Source organism: Crocodylus porosus, unplaced genomic scaffold, assembly GCF_001723895.1.
Source record: "Crocodylus porosus isolate Cpor-Errol unplaced genomic scaffold, CroPor_comp1, whole genome shotgun sequence".
NCBI classification, from domain to species: Eukaryota; Metazoa; Chordata; order Crocodylia; family Crocodylidae; genus Crocodylus; species Crocodylus porosus.
Genome location: NW_017728932.1, coordinates 10,850,941 through 10,876,639, shown reverse-complemented (window position 1 = coordinate 10,876,639; position 25,699 = coordinate 10,850,941). Strand labels below are relative to the sequence as shown.

Sequence of the window (25,699 nt, the reverse complement as noted above, 5' to 3'; positions counted from 1 at the left end):
CCCTGAGCCTAAATGCATTTGTTAGGACCAGGGTCTCTTATCTGTATTACAGTAGTGGGTAAGAGCCTCAGGCAAAACTGGGCTCCCTTTGTGCTGTGCATTCTGCATATGTACCAGAGATGGCCAAACCAGAGGGGAGGGGAAACTGAGGCACAGAGTTGGAGGGACTTGCCGAAGGCAGCTGAGGAGCAGAGCTGGGTGTGGCACCCAAATCTCCACAATCCCAGTCCACTGGACCGCGCGGCTGTGCGTCACACACACGCACACCTGGTGTTCTCGGAGGACGGGGGATTGCAGGCTTTGGTTTTGCTGTTACGTACTGGAGTGATTTTGCTTTGCACTAATACTCTTCATACTACAGACTTCTCACAAATCCTTAGCGTGAGTGCACATCTTACCTTTTGCTAGTCATGCTTTGCTTTCCTTTTGCATCCTGAAAGAAAAGCGGTCCTGGAGTTTCACTTGCTCTCCCAGTCAGCTTCTGATCTTCGTGCTAATGCACAGTGCTGTCTGATTGCATGGTATTGCAGGGGGATGTCTAACTCCTCCCCCTAAACAAGTTTTTCTGTGTCATTATAGGCGGTTGTGTATTCATAATCTGTAAAATACTTATTAATTCTGCAAAATGTATTACAAAAGGGAGGACCGAAGTAATTGTAAAATGTACATAGTTTGTAAGCCCAACAATTAACCCGTATAACCATGAAAAAGCAGATTTTGCTACTGTTTTACACGGGAGTAAGAGAATCTGACCCTGCAGAACTTCTAGCAATGTAGAGTTTTGTATAAAGCTTAGAAAACATTTGGGGGAGAGAAAGAAAAAGGTCAACTTGAATAATCTTGAATAATAAGCTCCCGTCATCTCAAATGATAACAACCTGATGCTCTTGTGATGTTTATTCCCATTCAGAATTGTTGTACGAGGATGTATTTACAGTGTGGGAAGTTATTTGGGCAGCAAAGCACATCTCTTCAGAACATTTTGTCCTTTTCATTGCCTTAGCACTGGTGGAGGTCTATCGAGAGATTATCCGTGATAACAACATGGACTTCACCGATATCATCAAGTTTTTTAATGGTAAGAAACTTTTAAAGTCATTTGGTGAAAGCAGCTTATGTTGTGTTTTGCCCTATGCGCTGTGCTATTACTGGCTGCTGAGATTTTTCTACACGTACATATGTGCGGACACGCGTAACTGGGTATCAATATAGATTCACGTACGTGGGTGTATCTACACCTATAGATACCAGCATATGTATCTAGGGATATCATGAATACCTGTCTGTACTTGAGATATCTGTGCAACCAGGCCCAGCCTTTAGTAACTGAAAATGCTGGACTGACGCATGCACCTTGCTCTAGGGCTTCCCACGGAGCAGGCAGCATTTATAGCTACATTTTGAGGCACAGACTGCCAGCCAGAGAAACCAGTGCTTTGCTGAACAAGAGCCCTAGACACGTCCTGTTTAAGGCAGCTGGCATCAGTCGTGCTGTGAAAGCTTTGGTGCTGGGATCATGGGCCTTGATTTGGCCATTAACACGAACACCTACAGCTGTGTCCAGCTGTTAGCCAGCCCCCCCTGCCCCGCTCTGTCTTGGCACCTTGTGAGAGTTTGCACACGTTTGGTGGCAGCAAAGACTCCCTGGGCACCGTGCCTATATGCCCTTGGCTGTGAGGGTTTTGCCTGGGACAAGGAGGATTAGCAGGTGGGGTCAGGCTCCTTGGGTCTTTAGCACCAAGGGATTAGTGTGGGGTTTATGGCACGCAACACATTTCAAATGCTGCAAGACCCCTGGTGGGCAATTCTGAATGCTCGTCTGTTCTCCCATCTAGAAATGGCCGAGCATCACAATGCCCAGGAAATCCTCAAGATCGCAAGAGACCTCGTCTACAAAGTGCAAACGCTGATAGAGAACAAGTGACGGCAGATGTGGAGAGAACGGTCACGGAGCTGCCACGGGCCTGTGCAAACTGTGCAATGAAGCTGTTCTTTGAACACACTTCAAACAACGTTTTAATTGCATCTTCCATGTAATGTATAAGTATTCCAGAGGTCTGTAAGAGAGACATTTAAAGCCGATTTCCCCCGGAGATGAGGTTGGCTTGATCGTCCTTGTTGCTCTCACTTGGTATTTTAAGGGAAAAAATCTTTTTTCATTCTGCCCTTTTCTTAGGCTCTAGAAGTGTCCATCTCTGCGTTTGAGCTATTGAGGGGATTTTGTTTGTGGGAGGCTTTGTATTTATTGACCTCATACCTCTGTAATGCCCTGGGAATCAGTTGTGTTCACCCAAAATCTCCTACACATTCAGAGTTAAGGCCTGTTGAAGTGTACAAACAGCCCTTAGTAAAGCAAATGCCATAGACTGGGCATGTAGGATACAAGAAGAGAGGCGCTGGCTCCCACCTGTTAGAGCATATTTTGGCCGTAGAAGTACAAAGGCCCATGTATAGATGCAGCATTTAAAGGTGGATCAGGTTAGAAGTCCAAGAGCTGAGATCATGCTCCACGTGCTACCTCCCCTAGGACCAGAAAGAAAACCCCACCTGAATAATAGGTAGACCCTGATGTCCACACTTGGGCACAACTCTTAGATCAGTGAACACCTGAACCATGGTGCTGCCCCCATACCTGCTAGGGTGAGCTTGAAGGCAAAGCCCAGTGTCAAGTCAGTCCCTGAAACTACCTTCATGCCATCAGGGACCTCAATCAAACACTTAACTCTACCAAGGACAAGCTACACGTTGATCCACAGCAGCTCCTGGCAGTATGAAGTTATCCAGGCCTGGGAGTGTTGGGTGATCTTAGCCCAAAGACTTTCCTGCACTCCGATGGCACCCCATTAAATTCAGTGGGACAAGGAATAGTTTAGCAACAGCAGAAGAGGTTTGCAGCGGGGGTGGGGGGTGCTTTAGCGTGTCCAACTTCCACCCTAGAGGCACTAGCTTCTTTACCCCATTTCTCAGAGATGAAAGCAGTGGCTGTTAGGGTGTCTTCCTTTGTTAGTCCCCCTAGGAAGTGTCCTGGATTTGATTTTCATCTAGGTATGGGCAGTTTCCAGAGTAGCCAAATATCTCTTGTTCCAGCCTTTACTTCATTGCATTTAACCCCAAACTTCCCTTAGTTGTTAGCAGGTCTTACAGAGGCTCTGCTCCCCTCAGTTTCCTGGTTGTAGGGGTGACATGACACTCGCTCTTTCAGGAGCAAATACCAGCTGCTGCTAGGAGCTCCAGCAGTTTTACCACCAGAGGAGCTGTCCCAAGTCTCTAGTTGGACAGTAGCTTTATTTCAGGCTGTTAAATATCTACATGATAGCACTGTGACCATCTACACTAGATTACACGCATGGATCCCAGATGGACTACAAGAAGGATTCAGGTAGGCCGGTTAAAGAATGAGTAATGCAGACAGCAGCAGACACATAGATACTTTTAGCAAAAGTTCAGGTACCCAAATGATTTAGGCACACATCATTCAGGCACTTGTGGAGAGGAAAAAAAAAAAAAATCATGCCCATGCCATTGTGTCTCATTACGGAAGATGGCCGAGGCTTTTTGCAATTTAGTTAAGTTTGCTTCTGAACCAGAAGCCATGGCCTGAAAGATCACGTGAATCTTGGAGCTGAACCTTGTAGCCCAGTTTTTATACCTTTGTTACCTTTTCAGAGGAGGATGTTGAAAAGCTCAGTGTGGGCCGGGGGGCTGGCCCCGTGCCGGCGAGAACACTGGGCGCTCGGGAAACTCCTCCAGGAAGAACGAATCCAACTTAAATGACCTTTCACAGGCTGTTTCCTAGGAGAGGAGCAACAGTGAGCTCTGACATTCCTGCAAGTGCTTTCAGCTGCGGGATTAACAGGGCCAGAGTTTGCTAGCTTGGTATCCGCTCTTTGCTTGCATTGGCCACACAGTACGAGTCACTTGGGTTCCGCGTCATTCTCAAACAGGCTAAAATCCACAAGCGATTGAGTGTGAAGCCTGTCACTCCCCGTTAGCTTGTGCAGAGATGGACTGCGTGTTGCCAAAGAACAAACTGGTCCCTGCACGGGTTCCTCCAAGCTACGGTTTTACCATCACAAGTGCGGGCGGGGGGGCGGGACAGGACAAACTTTTCCCACAAGAAGCGTATCCTTCCCTGGTGCTAAGCTGTACAGCAAGACAGGCCGAGGCTTTAGTCCCCGTTCTGTTTTGTGTCCCTCTTTTGAAAACTAGGAGAGAGGCTTAGATACAAAGCTGAAGTTTGGCAAGCCTGCAGCGGGCTCCAGCCTCAGAAGGACCGGAGGGCACAGCTTTGAATGTGAGGCATTTTCAGTTCATAGGACCACAGGGCTGGCAGGCTTCTCCAAGGGTCTTCTAGCTCTGTCCCCTAGAGAGAGCCAGGTCCCACATCAGAGCACACACAGTACCAGAAAGTTCTGGCTTTGCAAGTTGGTTAGTCCTTGCCCGTCTTCACCCACCCTTTTGAGGTGAACCCGTGGTACTTGTATTAGCTACTTGGTCCCCGGAAGGCCACGTCTGCCAGGGCTGCCGACATGCTCAGGTTCACAGAGCCGGTAACCAGAACAGACTTTGCTGCAATAAGTGAGGAAGGCAAGGGGAATGTGGAAACCGCAAAGCTCTTCTGCATTGCTGAACCACAGGGGAGGGGAGGGGAGGGGATGCTCTGTGCGGTTTGAAACGTCTTTGCAGCGCTCTGTTTCAGGATGGGCTGCTTCACTCCTTCAGGCCTAACGTGTACAGAGATCGCCCCCACCTGGGCTGCTCTGTCATGTGCTTGGGGGGCAAATCTGACAGCAAGTGTCAACCTACTCGAACTGTCCCAGTTTGACACACAACAGTGCAGCCGTCACCCACCAGTCTCCTTTGCACAGGTGGGCACGTGTGTTTGGAAAGGCAAGACATACTCTTAAGTAGCAGCAAGCAGCAGGGTAGCAAGAGACAAGAAGGCCCCTGGCTGGCTCTTTCTGGCCGTTCCTCCGTCTCCAAATGTCTGGGACGAGCACTGAGAGGGGCTGCATAGAAATGGGGCAGATGCAGCACGGCTCACTCAGCTTTCCCCTGGATCACTGCCCCAGTCTTTCCGCCCGCCCCATGTGCCAATACTGGTGGGGAAAGAAGAGTTTTATTATTATTACCATAGTTATTATTATTGCTACTGGCAACAGTTGCTGGGAAGAAAGTTGCTTTGCAAGGCCAGTCCCCCTCACTCCCAGGCATAGCCTCACTGCCTGCTGTGGGATTACTGACCTGAGTCAGGCGAGCTGGATTTGGGCCTGGAAAGTGTTTAGACTCTGCAGCTGCAGCGCAAGTCTCTGCAGCGCTCAAAGCAGCAAGTTAAGCAGGCCAGAGTCTCTCAAACCATGAGCTGCCCTGGGAAGATGCAGATGGATGTGGGAAAGGACGTGCAAATCTATGCTCTTGGGGGAAGGCTGCATCCTTGAATTTCAAGGCTGCCTCATAGTATTGCTGTCACATCTGTCCTGCCTGTGTGCCCAGGCTGGCAAGCCTCATTCAGGACTTTGCTAGATCTAGGGAGACATTTGTTCCACGCTCCTCAAGGCAGCAGCCAACTGTGTTCGGAGCTGAGCCTTGCAGGCACAGGACAAAAAGCAGCGGTGCTGAAGACCTCTGCAGAAAGGGGCGACGTTGGACTGGGAGGGAGAAAACCCTAAGCCAAGAGTTGGGTGCCTGAGAAGCTCCACTGTGTAGCCGTTTGGGCGCGCTCACACTTCAGACCAAACACCCCACATGCGCATTGCTGGCATGCGAGCAGTTTCGACTCATCCCTATTTATAGTCGTGTGTCCAGTTGTTTTCTAGACCAGTGCATGGTTGCTGGAGGGTCTTGTTCAAAAAGCTGCCGTGTGTGTCCATTCGCTCATCTGAGAGGTGAAGCGCTCAGTGAAGCGCTCCCGCCCTCTGCCAGACCCCGACCGAGGCATCCACGTAAAAAACCCGAAGCGGCGGCACGGTTTTGTTTGGAGTGTACGATACGGCTCTTTACTATGTAAAAACAACTTTCTGCAAACTTGGTGGTATCTGGTATTATAACATTCTGCATTACCTGTATTTTATGAATATTGTGCATTGCCTTATTTATTTTTGCCAGGAGCAGACTATTTTCTCTTCATTGCTCAGACTTACTTATCTTTCAATGCAACGTATGAATAAACACGTACTGTCACGGCCGTCTGCAAGAGCTGGACACAGTCTGTTCCCCTCTCCCCATTCATCTCCCAAGCTGAGCAGAGAGCGTTAACCTTATGCCTCTGTATGAAGAGAGCGCATGAGATGCAATTAAGTTTCCACGCATAATCCACACTGGCCAATGTGCTGCGCCGCCTGTTTCAGAATAAGTAGGTCACTGCCAAATTGCTTTGGAAGGTTCCCCGAGTAGCCGATGGTAAATGCACAGTGGATGAAGCTTCCCGACAAGGCGCATGCGCTGCCCCCCCGGCCAGCCAGATCTCGGTGCTGAGCAAGGGGAGCAGCGTTTGCCAGGCTGGGGGGCAGGGCGCAGGCTTCTTGCAGTGGGAGGGGGAATACGACCCTCCCGTCCTACAGCAGCTGGTGGTTCAGCAAAACTACTGAGCTCAGGACACCTGCCCTTTCCCCTGCACCTCTTCCCTTTGCTCTCGGGTGCTAGTCCACTGAGCTGCCAAGTCTCTTACTGCCCCGCTTCTCCCACTGTGTGAGGGAGGGGTCGGGGTTCGGTTTCGCTGTCCAGGCTGCGTCACGTTCCCAGCTTGGCTGCCTGCTTGTTTCTGGGTGTTGGCTTTGCTGAGGCTGTGCTGCCATGTTTTTGGCAGGATAACTCAGTCATGCTTGCTTACATGGAGCAAGGACTGCATGAGGTGCCTGAAATGGCTTACGGGCAGCTGCAAGGATCCCCACAGGATAGTTCCCGCTAGTCATTCATTCGGTCTTATATGTTCAATAGCAACGGAAATATAAACTCCATGGTTATGTGCACAGAGGGAGGATTTTGGTTGTCTTGCTACTGCAGTTCCCATTTGATTTGGTCCCTCTCACAAAGTTTCCCTTTTCTCTGCTTTCAAGAAATTGAAAGCCAGGAGGAACGCCAGGCTCGCCCAGCCTGGTACCCTGCCTTGACTGCCACATTTTGCTCAGTTACCTCTGTCTGAAAGGCAAAGATTTTTGCTAGCCTGGAGATGGATTTCAGCTCTCGGATTAACCGGGGGGCCCAAGGAAAAGAACAGCTACAGCTTAGTTGCTGAAGGCCCTGCAATAGCTGGGAGTTGATTATCTCAGAAGTGAGCCTTGCCCTTTGCTACGGGGGAAGGGGAAAAGGGTCCTGACCTGGGAGAAAACACTTCCCCAGCGTAACAACCAGTGAGCAGCATGGCCACAGACACCTGGGCCTGGTCCACCTCAGCCATCCCCAAACCCAGATGCCTTGAGGGAGACAATCAAGAGCTTCCCCAAAGCGGGCCGGGTATGAGCGCTGGCCAGGCCGCAGTTTGCATACCTCGGGTCCATGTGAAGCACAGCGTCGTGCAGAACCTGGACTTCGCTGTTCCAGGAGTAAGAGGTTCAAGGTCTTGCCATACTGCTTCTCTGAGCAGCGCCGCAGGCTGGTCGAGGCCCGTATTACTGACAAACAGCTCAAGTCACCAGGGTCACTGTTTTATTAGTGTTTGAGGCCTCTGTTGACCTCATGCCTCCTCCTGTCTGGAAGAAGCAGCTAATCCTGGTTGTATTTCTAGTTACCATTTGCATCTCTACAGATTGTTCTGCAAACTCTGCTGCAAAACAAGCTCATTAGACTCTAGCAGTTGACCTTGCTCTCACAAGCTCATCCAGCCTTCACGCGTCATTTAAGGCCAGATAGGACAGCACCCCATGGGGCCGCTGTCCCACCACATTTCAGAAATGTTTCCTACATCAAGGATTTTTGTAGGCAATACTGGACCAGCTGCATGGTGGGGGTGAAGTCAGTCAAGTGTTTGAATGCAAGGCGTCCTTCATTCTCCGTTAGACTGAATGTCATGCATTTGAAAGCTTGGCGAACTTCATCCCAAACATCACCCACAAAAATCCTGGTGCCTCACATGGTTCCCGAACCATCACAGCTACAACATCACTCCAATATCATATCTCCTACACCAAGATGCTTCTTCATTCCTGGGTACCACGTGTCTTGGAGATTTTCCACCAGGTCCCGGACACCTGCTCTGGACCGCCCTGTAATGCTCAGTGGCAGCTCCAGCACAGACAGAAAAGACAAAAATCACCAGGGATTTCCTGACTCTCAAGCAGGAGCTACGCTGTGTGACCTGGGTGCTCCCCAGCCCTTGTTTCCCTACCCCTCCAGCAACGTGCTCATGGTGCCGCTTTAAAGCAAGCCATTAGCTTTCCCTACCATGCTGCAAAGCCCACTAAATTGAACTACCTGTTTTAATGCCATTTAACCCAGTGAAGAGCGAGATTTGCAAGGTGAGGCAACTGCTTTTATTAGACTGACTTGCGCAGGCAGGTGCTGAGGCACCAGGTTCCCAACCATCAGCCACCCTTCCCCAGGGCTGGGAAAGCAGCAGGCTGAGCCCAAGCCAGGCCCTGGTTAAAAATCATCCCTTGAGCTTAACCGAGTTTATGTTACCGAATTCCCCACACAGCTGAGAGGTGGTTTTCACTTGTGGAGCAGAGCGAGCGTTTCCTGCCTGGTACTCTGAAGTGCCCCCCTAGCCAGCCTGACTCTGAACGTGCCACCAACAGCAGAGGAAGCTGTGGATGGTGGCCTGTTTTCAGTTTCCAAGACCCGATTCACAGCTACTGCCACGGGCGTCACCCTGGACAGCTGTCGTGGTCCGCAGAGATCTGCTATCCCCGCATATGGCAGCAGCCCACTGTAGTTTGCCGTTCCTCACTCAGCCCTGCCAGCCCATCTCCGACCCGCACGTTGTGCAATCCATCCCCCGCCACCGCCGTTCAGCCACGTCGCAGCTGGGACTTTGCAAACCTCCGCAACGGGAGTAAGAATCAAAGCGAGGCTTCCCCCGTCTCGCCGAAAGTGCTGCCCCAGCGCAAGGCTGCAAGGGCCAACTTGGGCCTGGGCTGTATTCCTAGCTGTGCCCCCTGCCTGCTGCATGATCTGTGGCTAGTTGCTTCACTGCCCCATGCCTCAGTTTCCCCGTCGCAAAATGGTGATAATACTGGGGAAGTTCCTGCAGATCTAATGACAGGCGCAAGGTAAGAGCTGCGGAGCATTATCCCAGGCTCCACCACTAGGTGATGCCCTCACATCAAACAAAGGCTCGGAGAGGAACTACCAGCAAAAGCGATTACCCTTTCCTAGAATGCAAACGATTAGGATTGATTTTTCATCTTTCGGCCAAATAATAATTCTGCCGTTCCTCCTGTCTCTGTCTTTACCATAATGCAGCCCTAGGTATCAAAGCCTTTCAGCCCTAGGTATCAAAGCGCTTAGGCTGGGGCACTTATTTTTAAGTGAGATCTACCCAACCAATTGCACAAAACCAAGAACTTTAGATATAAAACCTGGCACATAACAGGCCTCAAGTCACACGTAAGAGCCTTCAAAAGCTTCTCTTTTTCCCATTTCTTGTTCAGATAAGCTGAAAGGCTGCAGGCAGTGTTAGACTAGATGTGCATTGTGCATCTAGAAACAACCACAGTTTTGTATGGGACAGTATCTTTAGGGGGGAAAAAAAAAAAAAAAAAAAATCAACAGGAAGGTATCTGTGGCCTAAGAGGTAAAAAGACTGCAGTAGTAATATCGACACATGTTATTTCTAAAGCATTTATGCCTTAGCAATCCTGCTTCCACCACCAGGGAGAGTGGCAGAAATCAGTTCTCCTAGGCAGGCCTAGAAACAAGACTCTTCATCACTCGCTCAGGCTTTTAGCCAAACCCCAGCCACCCAAGAATACAACATGAGGCTTTAGTCTTCCCATACGAGACAATAATCTCACTTAACAAGCCCATGCCTTTCTGCAGCACCGTCATCAGCGTGGCACAAGACTTGCTCCAAACTGCATTTCCCCTAAAGCCCATCCTACAGGAAAGTCCCTGCCTGCCACTGTGGCCTCTCGTACACTGCCCACTGCCAGTGTCTACTGTGACGCGAAGCAGCACTTAGAGGTGGGTAAAAGCAAAGGTGTTTTCTAAAAGAAGCTCTCCCAGTGCTCTGCGGTCACCTGTCATGGCATCGAGATTCCCGCGTGATCTTAACGCAATAAGAAAACCAGTGATCGCCAGCTCAGCACCCGCACAAGCCACGTGGCTCCTGGCATCCAACACTGTTCAGCTGGCTACATTAGAAGAGGGGCAGCATTTGGTCTGCTTGCTTTCCCTTCTACGCATACCACAGAAAGGTCATCTGCACTCACGAAGCTTGTGCCCTCATAGTGCAGTCTGGGGAGGGAAGGCAGCAGTTTGGAGAAGAGAGCAATTAGGCTGCAGTTTATTTGATGAGCAACATCATTGGTGTCGAGAGCACTGGGCATAGCTACAGGTGGGAGCATATTGGCCTACCTTGCTTATCAAACAGCATTGCATTAACTAAATCCAGTCCCAGCAACATCCTGGGCTAACAAGGGGCGGAAAACAGTAAGTATTATCACCATTATCTCCTACCTTGGGGGTCTTCAAGGAGGAGACTGGATAGATATTTGGCTAAGGTGTTATGACCCAGCACTCGTTCCTGCCCAGGGCAGGGGGTCGGACCCGATAATCTGTTTAGGTCCCTTCCGACCCTAAGCACTGGGATACTATAACCAGGGCTCAGCAAACGGCCTTTGGTTGAGATGGGAAAACACGCTGGGTAGAGGGAACCGCTGCAGCAGCTCAAGTGTCGGGTGCGAAGGCAGGGCTGGAAGGGGCGTCCGGGGACGGCTGATGCTGCGGGATCACGGTAAACGCAAAGCTGAGCCGTCTCCCCCTGCCGAGTGAATAACTTGGTGCGCTGGCAGAAACGTAACACCCAGCCAACCACTCACATGACCCTTCCCCTCCTCCCACGAGAGGGATCTGGGGCCTCCGATTCCCACAGGCTTGAACAAAATCCAGATGGAAATTGGAGCTGGACGCCTCCCTCTCGAGTCCATCCAGAGAAGACAAAGCAGGCCTCCTCAGGGGGAAGCTCAAATGTGGATCCGGATGCTACTGCTCCAGCCTCACCCCCACCTGCTCCTGGAGGCGAAGCCACAAGCTTCGTTGTACTGCAGAAGCAAGTCTCAAGCACTGGGGCTTCACGAGGGCGATACAGAAAAAACACCCGGGGCTGGAAGGCACATCAAGCGCTGCTGAAGCCACCTCCCTCCCTCGGCCCCCAGCTCGCAGCCTCGGGGATGCAGCAGCCGAGCGGCTTCTCCACGGTCACCAGCGGGCACGAAGCAGCACTGGGAAAAGAGCCCAGGCCCCAGGCCAGTGCTCCAGCCATAAGCCCAGCCTGCTCCTGCACCCCATGGGAAGGAGAATGGCCAGGATCCAGCCTAGTCCTGCTACCGCTCCGTGCAGAGCCAGTCCGTTCGCACTTGGCCTTTGCCCACCCCAGTGTTCAGACATGCTTGGTGTGGCCTCAAGCGTGAGCAGCGCCAGGCTGGCTAGGAGCCCGGGCTCGGATACCCCCGGGCTGCTGGCGCTCGAGGGATGCAGATACCCTCTGGAACCGGTTAAAATTCCAGGCTGCTTTTTACAGCGGGATGACGGCGAGGCGACGGCAAACAAATCCTGCCCCGTTCTTAGCAGAACCCCAGTCAGTCGCATGGCGACGTGTTTCTAGCCCAGATGCTGCCTGCGATCGGCCGACCCTCGTTACGTGACCCGAAATCTCTACGGTTTATGGTCGAGAGGCGCCAAAGAGGATCAGCGAGACGTTTGGAAGGAGAGGACCCAAAACGGAGCGCGAGAGCAGCCCTACTGTGGGATAACCGAGGGCAGGCCCAGCCTCCCACCCCGGGGGAAGGAAGAAGACTGGAGGCACGCGCTAGGGTGGCAGCCTGGGAGGAAGGTGGCTGGGAAAGCAGACATGTGCCACTTAGCCTGAATGGCAGCCATGTCACTTCTTGCCTCCTCAAGCCAATCCTCGTTCGCGTCCATCTCCGGGTGCTGCCATGTGGGCTCCTTTGCGTGCTGTCTGCGTCCAGCTTTGTGGAGCAAGGAAAGAATGGGAACCTGACCAAGGAGCTGCACAATCCTCTTCCTTTAAATATTCAGAGCTCGCAAACAGCTGAACACAAGCCACCCCAAGGTCCCATCTCTGGGCGTTGATCCCCACTGTGCCTGTAGCTCATCAGTGCAGACCCCGTGCTGCACTACACTTGGGCAGAGAGACCCGGCCAGAGGCAGGCTCTCTCTCTTAGGCTATGAACAGACTTTTGCATTTCTCTCTGGACAAGCTGTGCCCGTGCTTGTCCTGGCACTGGTGTGCCCACACAGTGCCCTGCTAATCAGGGCTTAATGAGTGGCTGAATGCATTGCTGCTTTTTTGCCCAGGATAACTGATCAGGCACATGTCTCAGTGTCCTGGGATGAGCTGTTAGTACTTCTTATCCTCAGAACCTTTTTGTGATTTATCCCAGGACAAAGGACATGGGTGCCTGAACAATCGCACTTTGTCCCAGAATAAACTGGCATACCCCAGGACAAATGCAACGTCTGTCTGTAGCCTTAGTAGAGAGATTCAGCATAAAAGCAGGCCTCCTGCTCACCTTTCTGCTGTGCTCTCTCCCGAGGGAACCAGGCCTTCCTTTAGAAAGCAAAACGTTGACCTCAGCTGCTTCCAAAGGAAAACTCGAGGGCGTGGATTGCCCAAAGAGCCCAAGGAATTGATTCGGCGGGATTCGTGTGCTTAAATCCCAGCCTCGTGGGAACATAACACCCCCGCCCCCCCAGCTCCACTTCAAGCGTGCACAGATCCAACTCGGAGGCAGCAAACAGCTTGTCACTGCCCTGGCCCAAGAGTTTCCTGGTTTTACTCTCATGTGAAACAGGAACTGGTCTGGGGGGGAAGTCGGTGCCTCTGCTCTTCCCAGCACAAGTGATTTTCAGCCCAGGTGGTGTGCGCAGGCAGGTGCCTGGAACAGGGGCAACGGGATTGTTTTACAGCTGCAGCCAGTCGCACGCATGACTCTGCACTTTCGATTTGTCTCTGCTCGCTTGACCTCAACCAGGCAGGAAGCTGAGGGCACAGGACAACTGCACCTGCACAGAGACTCGCCCCCGGCTGAAAGCCAGGCAGCATCTGAAAAGCACGTGTGCCAGACAGATGTTGTGGAGCCAGAGCTCCTTCTGGCAAAGCCCACGTGGTCAGCGTGTCTTCTGCTCCCGCACAGACCTTCCCTACGAGCGTCTGAGTCGAGGACACATGGGTCACATGAAGTGTCACGAGGCTGCTGACTGGCTTTGGGGCTTGGTGTATGGCCAGCTCCTCCCACTGTATCACAAGCCTCTCATGCACGCATTTCCTTCAAGCTCTGGCTCCAGGAGTCACGTGGCCGAGCCAAGCCTCTCGGCCTTTCACTTCCAAGTTTTGAGCTTTGTGATCGTGGTGAAATGATTTGAAAGGGAGCAACTCCAGGCACCTCCAGCCCTCAGGCGCAGGAAGCTCTGGTTTGCACCGACTCTGCTCCCCAGTGATCACATAAGGCACACACTCAAATGGACAGAAATGCATCACATGAACCAGCAGGAGGAGAAAAGATCCACCTTGCAATTGCAACTCAAAGTCTCTGCCCTGTTGCATGAATTCCCATAGAGAGACAGTCCCTGGAGCCTGCAATCAGCATGTGCAGATATTACCCCCGTTTTGCAGAAAGGGAACTGAATGATGCAGGCCATTGTCCGAATTCACAGGGATGCCACAGACTAGGAGTCCCTCGTCAACCCTGCAAAGGGGCTATCCCTCCCCCACAGATCTCCACGCCTGCGGGAGAGCAGCAGTGAGGTGCACACACCTGCTCCGCACCTGGCCCCCAGACACGCATGCAGTCCAGTGCTCAGCATGTGTTGGCAGGGGCTCAGCATGTGTTGGCTGCTCGGGCCCCATTTGGGGATGTGATAGCAGGCCGTGCTCCTCCAAGTGCTCCCAGCCCGGGCTGGCAGTGCTGCAATGGGCCGGCGGAGGTAAAGGCCCACACAGGCATGTCGCTCTGCAGGCCAGTAGCCCTCAGTGCACTGCTCGAATGAAGACTCACCGGGTCCAGACCATTCCTGGGTTAAAAAGGCGGCTGTAGCCAGGCAGCTCCCCTCCAACACCTGCTGCCACAGAAGAGCAAGCACATGCATATTGGGCGCGACACCCTGTGAACATCTAAGGAGCGGGCAACAGATCTGCTCAATAATGCCTCCCGTGATCCAGAGACGCACGAGGGCAGGAGTTCGCTGCCAGTGCCAAAACAGAGAGGCGTAAGGGAGGCGAGCAAATGCCACAGATGTGCAGTGAGAAGTCACAGCCTTAGCTCTGCAGGGTGCCGGCTTAATAAGAAACTATTTTGGCTAACGCAGTCTGTCTTGGAGAGTTCACAGCTGGATACATGAATTTGTGCCTAGTTAACTTGAAAGGGGGGGGGGGGGAGGAAAAATATCCCTCCTAAATCTGCTACTTCCTATTAAGAGAGCCAGGAGAAGGCTAATTACAAGGTTGTATTCCCTAGGTGCAAGTCAGGCAAATGGGATGTGCCCTGGCGGTGAATTTCCTTAGCACATATGCACCCCAGGTACTATCACAGTCCCACGGCAAGGGACTGGAGGGGCGGACCGGTGAGGGGCCTTGCTCACAGTCCCACAGCAGGTGAGCGACAGTCGGGATCACAGTTCCGGTCCCAGTTCACAACACTACATGAAGCCCAGCTAACTCTGGCTCATTACTTGTCACCACTGAGCTTGCGGAGGACTTCCAGGAGGTCCAAAGCCTCTGCAGCTGGAGGGCCAAGGGAGGAATGGGCAGGAGATGCTACTGACAGCCAGGAACCCAACTGAGACCCACCCATCTCCTACAGGTCAAACCCGAGTCCTGGCCTGGCACCAAAAGCTGTAGAAGGGAGGGCTGTTAGACTTTATCGCTGTCCACAACCCTTTGAGAGCAGATTCGCCTCCAAATCTAAAGGATACAGCTGTAAAGACACCAATATCAGTCCTAAGACTGAAGCTGCTAACTGGGGTGACAGAAAGCACTGATGTGGCAAGGAAAGAGCCAGAAACTCAGCTAGGCAGTTTGGTTATACTTACCGAGGGGGTTAAGACTTTTACTGTGAAACTCTGCATGCTGATATTGGGTCCCCAGCAGCAGAAGCCTTGCTCCTCTGGGTGCTGGGCTCTGCCCACACCCTGACCCTCAGTAGCTAAGCTGTAATTAACAGCGGGCTGCCACGTTCATCGTCTGCATATCTGTTCATCATACGGTACTTACAGACTATGCATCTGCCTTCCTGCAAGGTGGGCAAGTGTTATGTCACCCATGGGTAACAGACAGGGATCCCCAGGCCCCAGTCACAGCTCATGCCCCAAGACAGACAGGAGTCAGCAGAAGAGCAAGTAACGGAGCCCATGCCTCACAGTGCCCAAACCTGTCCCCGAAACATGGCAATACCCACCCTGGCAGGACCACGTACCTGCAGCATGAAGCTGCTTGGGATGAGACACAGAAAAGACAGACAAATGCCAGAGAGTTTTCAAGACTATAGCACATCCCATAAAAAGCCCAAGCATGAGTCACTGCTGCAGGGTGACAGAGGAGGGCTCCTGTGCCAGACCCAGCAGCAATTCATTACAACTGCTCCTCAAGTGATTTCCCCTCTGTTTTCACGCCACAAAAAGCCCTCTGCAGCATCACGCAGGAGGAGAGCCGTGTACCTCCCGCGGCGTAACACAGGCTCTGGCCCCGCTATGGAGAGCGTCACGCACCTCTCCTGTGCAGGAGGCTGTATTTCAGCTCCACAGATGTGCATATCCACAGGCCACCTACATAGTTTCACTTTGGATTAAGGCTCTCTTCTTCTGAAACAAGACAGCCCACCCAGGGAGGTCGGCAGAGCCCTCCTCTGTTTGACATACAGGCCTCAGGTCCTTTTGAGTACCAGTCACCTGCATGAGGAAGTCCAAACAATCACCACGATGCTCTAAATGGGTCGCTGCTTCTTATTTCTGGGCAACACGCCCGAGTCAGGAGGTGGTCGCTGTCTGGGTCTGCACAGTTTATGGCACACCACGTTATGCCTCCTGACACTCGGTTCTGCCAGCCCAGCAGCTCAGGTTGTGACCTTTATGCAAGCAAACAAACCTTCATCAACATCAGCAATCCTGCCAGGGATCACCTGGTCTTGCACAGCCACCATCAGCCTACAGCCCATTCAGGTCTACCAGAGCCACACTTCATTAGCGACGCGCTGCCCAGGCACATCAAGTTCTGTGCTGTCGCGGCTACACTTGTTTTAAACTGGCTAAGATACATCTACACAAAACTGGAGTCATAGCAGCATCTGTAGTGTAAATACATCCCCAGTGTCACCATTCAAACACACACCACCTCCCGCCCTAGACACACAGCAACAAGGGTTGTGGAGAATATATAAGCCCCAGACCCATTCCCCCCTCCATGTTCCACAATTTTCACTTTTGTGACAATAAATAAATGCTACATTCATTTCAGGCTTTCAACTCAACACCCCCCGCTGGGGAGACCCATGCACAGACACCCACAACTTCACCCACTCCAATGCAACTGGGACCCATCGAGTCCACACACCTGCGAAGCAAGGCCTCCGACTACACGTGTTAAAGTAGGAGTGCGTGGCACCTCTAAAGAGCGCCAGCCCGGGCCATGTCCTCTGCCTGCCATGGGGTATGCAGTTGTAAAGGCAGAGTTTTACACAGCTGACAACCACTGAATGGCTGATAGGCTTGCAGCATTAAACCCCTGATGGTACAATAGTTCCTTAGAGCAGTGTTTAAGACGGGACAAAGGACTGTGACCCAGCCACCCATTGTGGGATACAGACAGCGAAACACTGGAACCAGGCAGATGCACTCATATTTAAGAACTGAGCATGCATTGAACCAAGAGGCTAGCAGCCTCACACCACAGCACATGGCTAGGGCCTAGCACTCATAAAAATAAGCCACCAGTGAAGTGTGGGACTTACCAGCAGCCTCTTCACCATCTCCGTTGTCCTGCCGTGATCCCCGGGGAGCCTTTGCAGAGTGGAGCGGAGCAGAATTGCCCAAAATAATCCTTGGAGAACAGATCAATCCACACGATGCAGGAAGGGAAGGTGAGAGCTGGGAAGTAATTTCATTCCTTAATCCACTGAAGGAAAGCCCAGACAGGAGCTTACAACACAGCTTCCCCCTCCTCTCACCCCACTCAGACTCCTTTCTTCCCACCAGGCTGCTCCGCGGCAGTTGACGCAGGTGCTGCTCGTTGCTCCTTGAGGAGCTCGCAGCCTGCCCCAGCCAACTGGCCTCCAGCTGCCAGGCTGCCCCTGCTGCTGACAGCCCCTGGTGCTCAGCACCTTGGTGCAGAGGGAAGGGCCACAGCGAGGGAAAGCCCTCAGCAGTAAGTTAGTCTTACTAAGGAGCCCCCATAGGGAGGATACAACCTGTACAATACTCACAAAGCACCGATCATCACTGTCGATGCTGGATCTCGCAACAGCTCTTGAAGGCACAGCTTGGCACGTGTCCCTTCTGCCACTACCAGATCTCCCTGGGGAACGCCGCTCCTTGCAGACATCCATCCTACCCCACGTGTGCTGACCCCTGCCCGTGCTGGCACACAGCAACGGCCGGCGTCCAGCTCTGGCTTGCTCCTGCAGACAAAAACAAACCCTTCCCCTTTCAGTTACGGCTATTTCCCTACCTACGGACACCGGCCGCAACTGTTTTGCAGAACCTCGGCCCTTGCAATACCTCATCCGAATCCAGCTCAGCCCAGCAAGGAGCTCAGCTGAGGCTGGTTCCAGTTGAATGAAACGGGTGAGATGAATTTAGTGGCCTTAAATTATTTCTTGCTGGTCCCTTCCAGTTCACGAAGGTGACCAGCACAAGTGGCCCTGATGGGCAGCTTTCCCAGCAGAGGCGCCAAGACTTGCAAAGGCTGAAGCTCCTCTTCCCTCACTGGAGAAGGGGCTGGAAGATTAAACACAGACCTGCATTCTGCTCATCCAGCAGTGTCCACAGCGGGGACCCAGGAGACGATGCCCCCAGCATTTCCTGGAGCGGTCCACCCTTTCAAACGCACAGGAGTGTGGAGCTGAGATACCGCAGAACGAGCAAACGTGCGTGGGTGTCTCCAGCCATCCACATGCTCAGACATGTCAACAAAGCACTGTCAGGAAAGCCGAGCGTCTGCAAGAGAGAAAGCTGAAATCTTAGGCCATCTGAATGCACACTCTTATCCTCTCTGCATCTAGCAAAGGAGCGCTTTGCCAGCTCACATTTCCATTCCCCTACCTTTTTATGACCTCAATCCTGCTAACTTTTCTGCCAGAAGCCATAGACTGCTGCTGACTCTGCGCGGCCAGCCATACACGCAAACATTTCAGGGGGTTTTGCCACTCTGATGCCACAGCTGCCCAGCAGAGGGCATCAAGATTCCTCTTAGGTGAACATTCGTTCTTTTCGGTAACCGTACTGAGCCCCAAGTCCCAGGCAGGCTGACGTGAGATCTATGGGACAGATCCTCGGTAGATGTAAATTATTCATTGCTAGGGCCATTACAGTCAGTGGCCCTAGCACCAGTTTCTGGATGATGAAGCTGTGATCCCACAGGATCATGAAAAGACTGCCCAGGACCTCGCTGGATGTCTCACAGCATCAGGGCTTGGATGCTCCAGTAAAACCCTATTGGCATCAATTCCATTTTGCTAGCAGAGTTTCTCCAGCTGAGGTGGAGAGATTTTTGTCTGCGATAACCCCCAGTTCTATACTGAATGAGGGATGCAGTTTAGTAACACACCTGTAAGGCAAAAAAATCTGCTTCCATCAGTCAGAAAAGCTGCCCAGCTGCCCAATAGGAACAACTGGCCCCAGTTATGGCAATAATTAGTTTCAATAGGATATGCCTTACGGACCAAGGATCGCATCCCTCACCCACTGACGTCAATGACAAAGCTCTTGTGGTCTTTGGCCTGAAAGAAATCAAAATCCACTACAAATTAAGCAAGCTGCATTCAGCTAGAAGGTGCATTAGCTCTACTTACGGCAACGTCACTCTTATTAAGAAGCAGGTTGCGGGTGACTGCGTTTGAATGAAGACGGGTGATCTGGTGACGTGAACTGTTGATTGAGGATCCTAGACTCCTCCCATTGTGTTTTATGCTGATACTTGAATAATGCTTCGATGCAAATACCGAATTCTGGAGATCAGTGAGGCTGACCAATATTTAAGGATATTTAACAAAACAGATACTTAAGGACCTGACTTATACTAGTGGCAATTGTGCTTGCTTACGTGAACGGCCGCCCGCCCAATAGCACCTATTTGTTCTGGTCAGGAGAGGGATGCAGCATTGGCCTTATTTTTGGAAAATGATAACTACACTGAAATACCCATATGGAAAGCAAGAGGAGGAAGATGCAAACTTCTGTTTCAGGTTTCAGTGCATGTTTATTTCCGTTTTATATTTTATTTCAGGCAAGTGCTTATTACATGGATATTATTCATGTTTGATACCTAAATTCTGGAGCATGAAGAGCCAATATAATACAGCTGAATAGTAAAAATACAATATGTACAAAATTAGTTTTTTTTTTTTCACATAGCAGATGTATCCAAACACATAAAAATCTTTACAGTCTAGGTTTTTCAATATTTAATATTTCAATAAATTGATAACACAGTGACAAGTCCTCACTGTAAACAAAGACAGCATTTGCCCAGTGTGATTGGTTTCAGGTTGTTTGGCTTTCCTGTGATGCTCAGTAGGAGGAAATAGGGTTGCCTGGTACCGAATCGCCGGCAAGCAGCAGAAGTAACTTTGCATTCAGAATCAATGCCTTTCATAGAAGGATTCCTAATGAAAAGATCTCAGAGCAGATAAAGGTAAATACTTTTAGCCACAAAGGTGCTTAAATGATGAAAGGCAGGTGGGAGGGTTCCTTCACAAGACTTAAGGATGGGATCATTTTGATTTTCCATTCCCACCATAGACCCTGATCCAACAAAACTCTCAAACACATGCTTAACTTTAAGCAGAGGATCAGTTCCACTGAAGTCAATGGAGTATGGACAGACTTAACATTTAAGCCCAAGCTTAGTGTCCTGGTGGGTTAGGTTCTTAAGGCATGTCTGTAAGGCATCCATATCAGTTCTTCTGAGACTTTTTTGGCCCAATTCCCAAAACCTTATTCAGATGATTTGTTTCATCAACAAATGCACTCATCACCTTGCTGGATTGAGCCCATCAGGAGGAATGACCATGGTTTTTTTTGGTTTGAACAGTCTTGCGTGACGCAACCTGGCAGACAGAATTGATAGTGGACAGCCCTTCAGAACAAGAGACGCATGGGACGCGGAGGAAAGCGTCTCAGTATTCAGGGAGAGGACAAAACGTGGTATGGACGTGGGCATGCTGTGGGCTAAAAAGTCATCATGCTTCTTTGGAAGAGGATGCCCAGTTAGGTTAATTGCAACTTTGTAGCCCATGGAAAGAGGTCAAATTAATTTACAATAAAACTCTTTAACACCACTCTGGCAGTGTAATGGCATCTTAAAGTAGGCATGAATATAACTCATAATTACTTTAAGGCCCCTTTATACTGCATCAGCAGTGTAAACAGCCCTACAGGTAAATGAGAATTTGGCTTCTGAAAATGTTTGCAAACTGGTGAAGAAATCCTAATCCTGGGTCAACGTGTTTATAGCACACTAAAGGCAAACTGCAAATGAAATGCTGCTCGCTATGACACTCCTCTGACCGTGGCAAATGATGCTGTGTTTTTGCTGGTATCTTGTTGGCTATTCAAGTTTTTAGATTTTTTTAAAATTACTATAAAATAGGAGGGAAAAAAGCCACGAGTAAAAATAACTCCCTGGTAAAAGATGACCGTTTCCGTAACTTCAAATGCCTGCTCCTAACCGCTGATATTTTGACTAAAGATGGCAAAATCTAAAAGTAAATATTTAGCTTTGGAACCAATTTTAATCTTTTCAAAATGATAATGAGGGAGGTCAAGCATGTTGGGTTCTTTCCTTTGCTTTATATTTTCACTGTCCTTCTAGAAAAAAAGAAGCTGAAATGGACAACTGGTTCTTCACGCAGAAGGGGAGTCAAAGGCTTGGGGGCCTCATCCTGAAAGGTGTTAAGCAGCTTCAAAAGGTGCAAAGCACCTGGACTCAACTTTAAAGAAAATTAAGGCATCCAGGTCCCAGTTCAGCAAAGCATTTATACACGTGATTAACTCCATGTCTATTCAGCATCCCACTATGGTCAATGGGACCTAAGCACCTGCTTACGTGCTCTGCCGAACAGAAAAGGATTGCAAAATCCGGACCCTTTAGGTCTGATCCAAACCCAATGGAAAGACTCTCCTTGGCTTTATTGGACTTTGGATAAAACCTTCGAGCACCTCCTGGGATCAGGCCCTTTCACAACCCAGCTAAGAAATGTTTACCTTTATGCAATACGCTTTTCAATGCACATCACAGAAAGCAGGAAGGGGAGAATACAAAACAAACGCCAAATACATCTTTTTCACACCAGGCAAATCAGTCTTCTCCCCAGGCCTCCCCACCCGCCCAGCCCCACCCCGAACGCACAAGGTGATGTCTTCAAATTCCCCCTTTTTCCCACCCTCCCCACCCAAAACAATTTTCACACATTTTTTTTTAAATGCAAAAAATTCACTCAGGATGCAAATCAGTCCAAAAGAGACACAGGCTACATACAAAAATTGGAGACACAATAAAATCTTTGCTTGAACTTCTATACGTTTATAAACAGGCGTGCATACAGACAATCACACCAATATTGACAAAAGCAGCAAGAGAGTCTCACCTCCATCTAACCCACTCAAAAGGCATTTTGTTTTTTTTTTATTATTTTTTTTTATTTTTGTTACAGAAGGCCACTTTTAATTAAAAAAAAAAAAAAAAGGAGAGACAAATAGTCCAGCACTAGAATCCAACAGCCTGCCTAATCTTTGGACCTACTATATTTCTGGCACGACAATAAACTAAATAATAATTGGTTGTTGGTAAGTTTAACTACCAATCCTACCTGGATAAATTGTACACAAGTTAAAAAAAAAGAGCAGAAGCAGCTGTAGATGGAGCATCAGGTCTATGGGCTCTGTAGCAGGTAAAAAACTAACCTCTTTTTCTCCCTGTGCTATGAAGATGTGATCCTGCGTTCACTGTTACAACAGCAAAAACCCCATTGATTGGATGGTGCAGGACTGACCCCTGAACGAAGCGATTTATTTGCTACTGGTTTCTCCCTGCCCTCCCCAACAGGACAGCTGTAAAGCAAAACAACCACCTAAATAACCCAGGTTTGCCCAAGAAGAGCACGGTTTCCTTCCTAATTTGTATTTCCCTTCCAGGAAGATTTAAGGCTCTTCGATGTTTGGATTTCAACAATGGACTAGCAACATGGAGGCCTTCAGCCGCTAACAGCTGCATGTGGTTCTATTTAGCATTTTCCATTATCATTACCAAGGTCTTACCACAGAGAATATAATACCTGAACCGTACTTTTCATCGTGGACATTCAGCATTTAACTTGAACACGCAAGTGTGTACACACACACACACACACACACACACACACACACACACACACACACACACACACTGCAAGGATGCACAATGATGCCTAGTGACAAAATCGTGGGCCAAGATCTGATTTTGCCAAAAGTCTGAAGGCATTTATTTATAGCTGTGATTTTGGTTTAGTCCTACCACGCGCTGTTCCACAGACACACGCATGCACTGTATGGGCACACACAATCACCCCCGGCACCGCTGCTTAGGTATAGTGACACACACATACACATAGAGTATGCAGATATATAGCCAGTCTTTTCCCCCTCTACACTGTAATCCCAAATCAAACGATTGCCCTAATTGTAACAAGTCTGGAGGCATCCCTTACAATTTTTAATGTACCCAGTACCCTTCATGCTCCATGCTCCCCAATGCTACCATTAGGCATTTTGGATGCTCTTAGGGTGGAGGACAGGGTCCACAATAGAAAATGCACACATTTCTGGATCCGACAGTAATGTTTTGTATGCACACAGAGGGAGGGATTTAAGAGAACAGGACAGCTGGGAACCTGCATGGGAATCTGACCTCAATAACGCCCCTCCCAGCTGCACATGCACTGACCCCTGCTCAGGGTTATTGCCTCGGAAGTGCACTCCATCTTTTACGGAGAAATGAAATGGCCAGCGGCTGAGCAAAGAGAGGATTTTCTCACATACTCTGCCAGACAGAAAAGTGAAGGACTATTCCAATTCAGCAAGTAATTTCCTAGCCCAGAAACAAAGCTTCATCTTAACCACTTTGGGGGCATTTTCCTTGATTGGGAAGCTCAAATGCTGTATGCGAGTCCTTTGTTATGGGCGGTCTTCATAAAAACGTTAGTAATGATTAGCTTTGTTTTTTATTATAACAAAATGTACAGGAAACTTTTTTGGTCAAAACTAGCTTTCAAAGCTACCTAATCTGTTCAACATCAACCAGTCCCCTGCTTTGCCAAATGTTAATAATTAAGATTCCTTCACTTGCTCTACTTGCAGATGAAACACAAGTGGAAAGAACAACTTATTAAAAATAAAAGGTAAAGCACGTGGCCTGTTTTAGCCTTGTATAAAATAAGTTCTCTTAATTTTTGGCAGTGGTGAAGGTTGCAAAAGATTTTCAACTTTGGAAACTTTGATGCATGTAAAAGTTGCACTCATCAGACATACTCCAATCCGAATTGTACAGAGGACTGAAGCTCTGCCTGTGCAAAAGACAACGCACAGGTAGACAGCTGCACTCAAGCAGAGCCCAACTCCACCTGGATGCAGCATGCTGTCTGTCCCCCATCACTTGCAGGATTAGAGCCTAAATGTTGAAGTCTTTCCTCAGTCTTTAGGGAGATCAATACAAGTTTAGCCTGAGAAAAGTATGAGTCAAGACTTCAGGACCTGGCCCTCAACAGCCAAGAGCTATCTGAATGCATTAGCTCAGATCATGAACTCTGCATTTATAAACTGATGAGGAAAGCTTTTCTATCCAGGGCCTAATTCCCCCAATAGTAATTCCCCATTCCCAGTAGACTGACTCAATGCCATTGATTTTCATATGGAAGATACTTTGCAGTCAACACAGTTCCCCAGCACGTACCACAATATTTGTGTATCCTGGGCAGGATTTTCAAAAACACCCAAGAGATTTAGGATTTTTTAAGAATCCCACCAACTACCCTCTTTTTTGTTTGACATCAGTTAAAAGAAGTTCATTATTATTACTTATTAATATATGTGATTGGTCTGCATTTCTTTAAAAATGAGAAACTCTGCTTTGACCGGATTTAAAGATCCTCAGCAGTCTGTGGGGTATGAAAAGCAGAAAGTAGCTACAATCACAGTGATTTCTTTGGCCACAGGATACTGTGTATTTAACCAGTTTTGAATCATGATGTAAAACATTAGTTAATTCACGCACATGGATAGAAAGCTCAGAGATGACAGGCTTGATCCTCCAAAATGTTGCACTTTGGGTCACCATTCAGACCCATGCAATGTGTGCGAAGTGGATGTAAAATGCTTTCAAACCACATATACGCATACACAAGGAAATCTGGGAATAACAGCCTGATCTCCTTTAAACATGAGACACTATATTGGGTGACAGAAATTTTGGCTTCTTCAACAAGAGGCTAATCTCATGTTGATGTAACTCCATTGACATCTAGGAAATTACTCTCCATTTACATCTAGGGGAGGTCAGGACCATGCCTCATATTTAAAGGGTCACCTAAAAGAGCTTCCTGTTTAGTAAGTATGCTTTTTAAAGACCTAGTTTGATTTTATTCCTTATTGTTTATAATTAGATGCAGTTTATCCAGCAGGTTAATTTTAGAAATTAGCTTGAAGTAAGGGACTGGAAATGACTGACATTCAGACTGTTGGTAGCTTACCTAGGGGGGTACCTGCACTTACACACGAACCGTGAGCACAGCTAATCCAGCAAAGCTATGTCAGCACACCTGCCCAGTGGAGATGTACCTTCTACCGGCAAGAATTCTTTTCCCAGTACAGTTTAAACCAGGTCACCAAACAGAAATACACCATGGATCAAAAATGACTTTTTGCTGGTATAACTGCAGCCACACTACAGTTCCTGTGGGCAGAGCCACAACAGTTGTGGTGTGTTTTTTCCCACATTTCTAACCAATGCAGCTATGCTGAGAAAACGTTCAAGTGTAGACCAAGCCTCGGAGAATATCCTACACTGCAGATAGTGGTAGACATGTACCAAGGCTAACATACACCCTGCAAAGTCCAGAAACACAGCAATTTAAATGCCCAATCCAAAGCTCACGGAAATCAATTAAAGTGTTTTTACCAGCTTACATGAGCTTTGAAGCAGGCCCTAAATGACAGCGACAGTCTGCTCGAAAGTACTACCCAGGAAACCCATTTTGGCTATTTTCTCTGTGGTAGGATTACCAGTAACTAATATTATTCAACAACAGAAGAGGTTTCTTGTAAACTTCATATTTATTGA

At 49.3% G+C, this 25,699-nt stretch overlaps 1 protein-coding gene and 1 long non-coding RNA gene across 7 annotated transcripts in view; one reads left to right on the top strand and one right to left on the bottom strand.

Moving 5' to 3' along the window:
* SGSM2 (small G protein signaling modulator 2) overlaps positions 1-2,093 on the top strand; it is a 106,011-nt gene extending 103,918 nt beyond the window's left edge. For 5 of the 6 annotated variants that reach the window (XM_019545576.1, XM_019545572.1, XM_019545575.1 and 2 more), the window contains 2 exons: positions 911-1,078; positions 1,836-2,093. In XM_019545576.1, coding sequence (XP_019401121.1) covers positions 911-1,078; positions 1,836-1,924 — 257 coding nt within the window. In that variant the 3' untranslated portion in view covers positions 1,925-2,093. The remainder of the gene's footprint in view (positions 1-910; positions 1,079-1,835) is intronic. The other variant, XM_019545574.1, reaches the window with a different exon arrangement.
* LOC109317103 lies at positions 1-19,220 on the bottom strand. The gene is made up of 3 exons (XR_002102975.1): positions 17,592-19,220; positions 17,121-17,256; positions 1-598 (listed from the first exon to the last, which is right to left on the bottom strand). It is a non-coding gene; the product is annotated as an uncharacterized LOC109317103 (long non-coding RNA).
* Between the last annotated feature and the right edge of the window lie 6,479 nt (positions 19,221-25,699).